The sequence below is a fragment of the Frankliniella occidentalis genome, unplaced genomic scaffold (genome assembly GCF_000697945.3).
Source record: "Frankliniella occidentalis isolate FOCC.00 unplaced genomic scaffold, Focc_3.1 Scaffold288, whole genome shotgun sequence".
Lineage (NCBI taxonomy): Eukaryota > Metazoa > Arthropoda > Insecta > Thysanoptera > Thripidae > Frankliniella > Frankliniella occidentalis.
This window is the reverse complement of record NW_026267414.1, coordinates 29,556-35,056: the sequence shown is the minus strand read 5'-3', so window position 1 is coordinate 35,056 and position 5,501 is coordinate 29,556. Positions and strand designations below refer to the sequence as shown.

The 5,501-nt window shown below is 47.8% G+C and overlaps 1 protein-coding gene across 3 annotated transcripts in view; it reads left to right on the top strand.

The window, feature by feature from the left end:
- LOC113202463 (bicaudal D-related protein homolog) overlaps window positions 1-5,471 on the top strand; it is a 128,409-nt gene extending 122,938 nt beyond the window's left edge. For 2 of the 3 annotated variants that reach the window (XM_026416698.2, XM_026416701.2), the window contains exons 2-8: window positions 288-503; window positions 642-758; window positions 1,604-2,080; window positions 2,281-2,481; window positions 2,782-2,883; window positions 2,968-3,132; window positions 3,212-5,471. In XM_026416698.2, coding sequence (XP_026272483.1) covers window positions 288-503; window positions 642-758; window positions 1,604-2,080; window positions 2,281-2,481; window positions 2,782-2,883; window positions 2,968-3,132; window positions 3,212-3,379 — 1,446 coding nt within the window. In that variant the 3' untranslated portion in view covers window positions 3,380-5,471. The remainder of the gene's footprint in view (window positions 1-287; window positions 504-641; window positions 759-1,603; window positions 2,081-2,280; window positions 2,482-2,781; window positions 2,884-2,967; window positions 3,133-3,211) is intronic. The other variant, XM_026416699.2, reaches the window with a different exon arrangement.
- The last annotated feature ends 30 nt before the right edge of the window (window positions 5,472-5,501 follow it).

Genomic DNA, 5,501 nt, shown 5'->3' with positions numbered 1-5,501 from the left:
CCTTAATCCGCGCCTGAGGGGGGACGGGGAGCGACGAAGCGACTAGCGAGGTGTGCGGTGGGCGGGGCAGAGCGATGGCGCACGATGGGTTGCCTGCCCGCCGGGCGCTGGGTCACCCAGGCGTGAGATGGATTGCCTACCGGTCGGGCGCATGACGTCTGCCTTTGCTCGCGCATTCCATCAGACCACCTCACCCCCGCGTTCCCGGTCACGCCCCCGCCTCCTGGAGCGGGCCCCTGCTCTCCAGATGTGGACCTGACCCGCCTCTCCCCGCTCTTGTTCTGCAGGTGCTGGAGCAGGACCGGCACGCGCTGCGCCGCAAGCTCGCCGCCACGGCCTCCGAGGCCGACTCCCGCCTCCTGGAACTCCAGGCGGACGTGCGCGAGCTCCAGCGGGCCGTGGAGGACCGGGAGGCCGCGCTGCGGTCCACCGAGAGGGAGAAGGCGGCCCTCGTCGCCGAGCTGACCGAGCAGAACGCCCGGCTCTCCGCCCAGCTCAAAGAGGTAAGGATAACGGCTCATTAATGGCTTTAACATTTATTACTCTCCTGCCAGATTTTGTTAAGCTTAACCGTTCTTCAATTTTCTGACTTGTATACGTACAGAGCGACTAAATAAGGTGCCTTTGTTTTCTGCCCGTAGTCCAACAAGACTGAAGAACAGCTGACGGCTCAACTACAAGGACTCCGGGACCAGTGTAACCTCCGCAAGTCTTCCCTCCAGGACCATGTCTCTAGTCTGGAGATGCTCAGGGACGAGGTGAGGGAGTCTCGTAGTTTCGGGTCTTGCATCGTCACATTCCTTTCGATTTGTGCTCTAGTCACGACAGCGCGTTACATTTGGCCAGTACCGTGTTTTAAAATTTAAACTTCCGAAAAGTCGACTTTATCACCCAAGGGTGCCCCCCGTTAAAGTGTGGCTGTAGCACTGCTTCGGTCAGCTGCTGCTCGACGTACTTCTGCCGGTCAACTTTATTCATATTGGAGCTGCCAAGGTCGCCATATGGCGCGGTCAGCGCGGCCGCGGCCCGCCGTTCTTATCGCATCGCTCTGTCCCTCCATCTGTCTCTCTAGCAGACGACATTTCCGCGTCTTTCGCGCCGTTTGCTCCCCGATGGTCCTGCTGTGCTCGCGAGCAGCAACGCCTCGCGTCTTCGTCGTGGTGGTGTAGTGTCGTATGTTCTCGTGACCACCGTCGCCGCCTTGGCTCGGTCCGGGTGAGCTCGCGCTGCTCGCGGGCATGCCCCTCGTGTCCTATCGGCAGCAGCGGCGCGCTTTTGCTCTTGTTGTTCCCGACGGGGGTTGTCCGCCTGCGCCCGGGGCTCGCGAGGAGGATGGTGGTCTGGGTCGTGGCCGCCCTGCTGCAGCTCTACGTGGCCATCTGGGTAAATCGCCCCGCAGGATCGTACTGTCGCCGGGGAAAGTTAAAATTCGCGCCCAAAATTTGAGCAAGGTCAATATATAGCTGGCGGCTGCTTGTTACGGGGATGCTGTCATTTCAGCCGGTCGCGTTGATAAGGATCCGACGATGTGACACTTTCTTCTTTTTTTTTTCAAGTTGATATTTAGTATTTGTGGTTTGAAACTGGTGTGTTCGCTCCTCAGATCAACATGCTCTCCGACAAGAAGGCGGAGCTGGAGAGGCGGATGGCCAGCCTGGTGGCCGAGCGGGACCAGCTCAACGCGCTGCTGGAGGACGCCAACGAGAGGATCATGCTCCTGGAGAGGACGACCCGCGAGCAGGAGATGCAGCTGCGCCAGAACAGGCGGGAGCTGGACGAGATCCGCATGGTGAACAGCTCGCTGACCAGCCCGTCGTCCTCGCCGCTGTCCCTCCCCCACGGCCTGGCGCACGGCCACCGGTCGCTGCTCGACGAGATGGAGTGCGAGGACTCGAGCGAGTCCGGCTTCGTGTCCACGTCGGAGCTGCAGAGCCTCAAGGAGGAGGCGGTGGCGTCCTACCGGCAGCTGAGGGACCTGGCCAAGAGGATCAGGAAGGACGACTCCTCGCTGCAGGGCGACTCGCAGTCAGAGTCCGACTCGCTGCCGTCCCTGGACGAGAACAACTGCAGCAAGTTCAAGGTTCGTGTCGCTGGAAAACGATCCTAGTCTTGACTGTACCGCATGCACGCGTGCGGGCGGGTTGGCTGGGGGTCGCTGGGCCATATGGAGCCGTGGGCACCTGCGCATGCGATACAGTATAACTATGAAAGTGCGCGGCGTGAATCAGCCTCCCGTTACAGCAGAAAATGTTTTCTAAAAAGAATTATGCTTGTTTGCAGACTGGGCAGCTGGGCGAGGCGGTGCGCGATGTCGCGCGGCTCGTCAGCGACCTGGTGGAGCGGGAGGGCCTCGAGGGGGAGGCCGCCGAGGTGGAGCTGCACCGCGCCCGGGAGGACCTCGACAAGACCAAGCGCCAGCTGGAGGAGAGGACCGAGGAACTCAAGCGGCGCTCCGACCAGGTCATGGAGCTCACCAGCAAGGTAGGTGACTCGAGCTCCTGGAGGGTCGGGGGCAGTGCCTCCAAAAGGGCAGGCTGTTGCGGGCTCAACGCATCATGCTTGCAGGTGAAAGAGCCCGCAAGAGCCCGCAAGGTAGATTGACAAGCCCGCACGAGCCCGCACATTTTTTCAAGTCTAAAATTTTCATATTATTTCTAATTAAGTTGATTTTTTGCCTCGACATATCTAAAGAATGGCATCCAATAGTAAGATCTGTCAAGGCAAAAAATCTTCCCTCGTCTGACAGTTTATTATATGTCTCCCTGTGTCTTCTTTCGCTAGTTGTCCATTCGCGAGGCTGAACTGGCGGGAGCTCAAGAAGAGAGAGACAGAGCCAGATCTGATATGGATGAAACGCACCTTGCCAAAGACGAGGTAGGATTGGTAGGCACAATTTTGAAGTAATGTCCTTAGTGCTTTGGAGTTTTTGACTGAAATCTAATGTGACCGTTTCGTCATTTATTGTAGATTGTTCGAAAGGCTTGGGAAGTTAGAGATGGTGCTGTTGCTCGCAAAAACAAAGTTGAAGTTCAGCTTGCCAAAACACGTATTGATGTACTACAAGCCAACTCTCAGCTGATGGAGGCCATCCAACAAAAAGTGGAACTAAGTCAACAACTTGAACAGTGGCAGGTTAGTTAATTTGTGTTTTTTATCCTAATTGTTTTGTGTATTATTAACTTTAATTGACCAATGACCATTGTTCTTTCAGATGGATATGCAAGCTTTATTAGATGAACAAATGCGTCGCAAGCTAACAACACAAGAACAGAGGTCACGTCAGGTGGCTCCGGAGTCATCTCCTGAAGCAACAGCTGCTGCAAATGACAAGAAACGAACAACATCAAGTTTGCGACTCTTTGGTCTGTTCCAGCGATAGTTCTCTTGTAAGATATGTAAATTTTATTGTTTTTATTAATGTGTGCAATGCACCGCCATGTTGACTAGATAATAATTTTGTTAAGACTTAGCAGGCAGACTTGCCTTGCTTGATCTATCTGTCATTTCAGCTTTAGTTGTCTTTCATAGGGTCTGACAATCAAAAACCAAATCTTGTTATTGTGCTGAGTTTTGTATCAATTGAATGGAGATATGAATCCTATTCAATTAAAGCTTTGAAGAAGCAATTTTTCCTATTGTGTTGTAACTTTGACAGAACATGTGATACTTTTGACTGAGGATTACTTCTCATACTTAATTGGTTGTGTTTCAATGAGTACCAATGTACTTAACTAATAAGTTAACACTTCTTAGATTTACTATTTACACTAGTCTTCTTATTGTGAACAGATTAAGTTTGCGAGCCAATGAGTATGTTGTGCTGTTTTTATACATATTAACTAGCCTTTTGCTGTTTAGAAGTGCTCTTTATGAATTTTGTACTGTTTTTAATTTTATTAAATTTCATGAAATTTCCCACTGTTTTAGAAAATTTCCTAATTTTGATGCGGACATCTCCCAGTAGTCACTTATATTTTTATTTTAAATTTTGATGGGATATACTTAGTACTTACAACTGCTTAATAAAATCATAAAGATCTGACAACCTTCACTTTCGTAATAACCCTTTCAGTATTCTCAATGAAACTGTTGCGATCTGAAATATATTGTCATTTCAACAGTGATGTTTTTAAATAGATCTAGAAGTAAACCCATCTGGCTCTGGCTTTAGAAAGTAAATGAAATTACTGATACTAAAATATAAGGAATTTTACAAGCTAGGTGGGATATCCCTAAACTGGAGAGAATTATGCCCCGCAAATCTGCACCTATTTTCTTTTTTTAATAGTGCTCTTCTACTATAACTTATTTAGTATCTGTATTTAAGTTTATGAAGCGCATAATCACTTTCTCTGTGGGACCTGCCATTTATCGGCACTAATTCAAATTAAACTATGATCTGCTTTTTATGAAAAATAGTTCTGATAAGAGGTATGCATGTCAGTCTCTTCGACCATTTATTTTTCTTTCAATGTATGAGTTCTATTCTCAGTATTTCACCACATGTGCCTTATTGTTGTACAGTGTTTATTTTAATTTGCCTTTAAAGGGACCTCTAATCCTATTCGAGACCCATAGGTCCTGGGTCCCTGCATCAAGGCCTTGGATTTGAAGCATTATTTTCTGAATACGTTCTTCCAGTGTTTTATTTTTTTCATGCATTGGTGGAATTTCCTTTGAGGTAAGACCTTCAAATCTGAAGCCCTTGATGCATTCGCACTTGGTAAACCATAAGCATTCTACTGCTTGTGATTTTGTTTTAATGTTCTGCTTTGAAAAATGGCAGCCAACCTTGTTTTCTCATAGCATAATTTTGATAAGTTATCACTGTTGTGTTGTGTTCAGCTCTTGTTAGCTGTAGTGCTAGACTCGTCTGTGATAAACTGACAAGTGTGTTTGTCAAATGTACAGAAACCAAAAGTAACTTATGTTATGTGCTGTGGGCAGGACTTGATGCCACAGACTGACAGCCTTAATACAGAGCTACGCTCAAGCTGATGGTCACTCAGACCTTTTCGTTCAGAACAATGAAATATGTATCTAATTACTTTGCTCAAACTCTTCTCTATAGAAAACTAAATAATATGTAACCGGTGAATTTTTCAGAGACAAATTTGGCCTTGCTGCAGCTCTGCTGTTTCAAAAATACTACTGGGAACAGCTTTTTTTGTACGACAATGAAATTGTTCATGTCATATTAACACTAGTCGATGTTAGCTGTTTGTAGTGCTGGTCTTTTCCTTTTTAAAAAAAGTCAGTGTCTGACTTTTCATCACAGTGTACATATAAGCACTACAGGGTAGATGTAAAAAATAAAATACAAATAATTCATGATTGACCTACCATGAAACCCATGAAAACACTTTGTGATTGTTGCTCAGAGCTGATCTCTCTTTCCTGGACCATTAGCTGAGCTCCAGCCTGTTAAGATATCTATGAAGGTGAAGATAATAAAGTAATTTTATCTAATACATTACGCGTGATCTATCCACCTGCTTGCT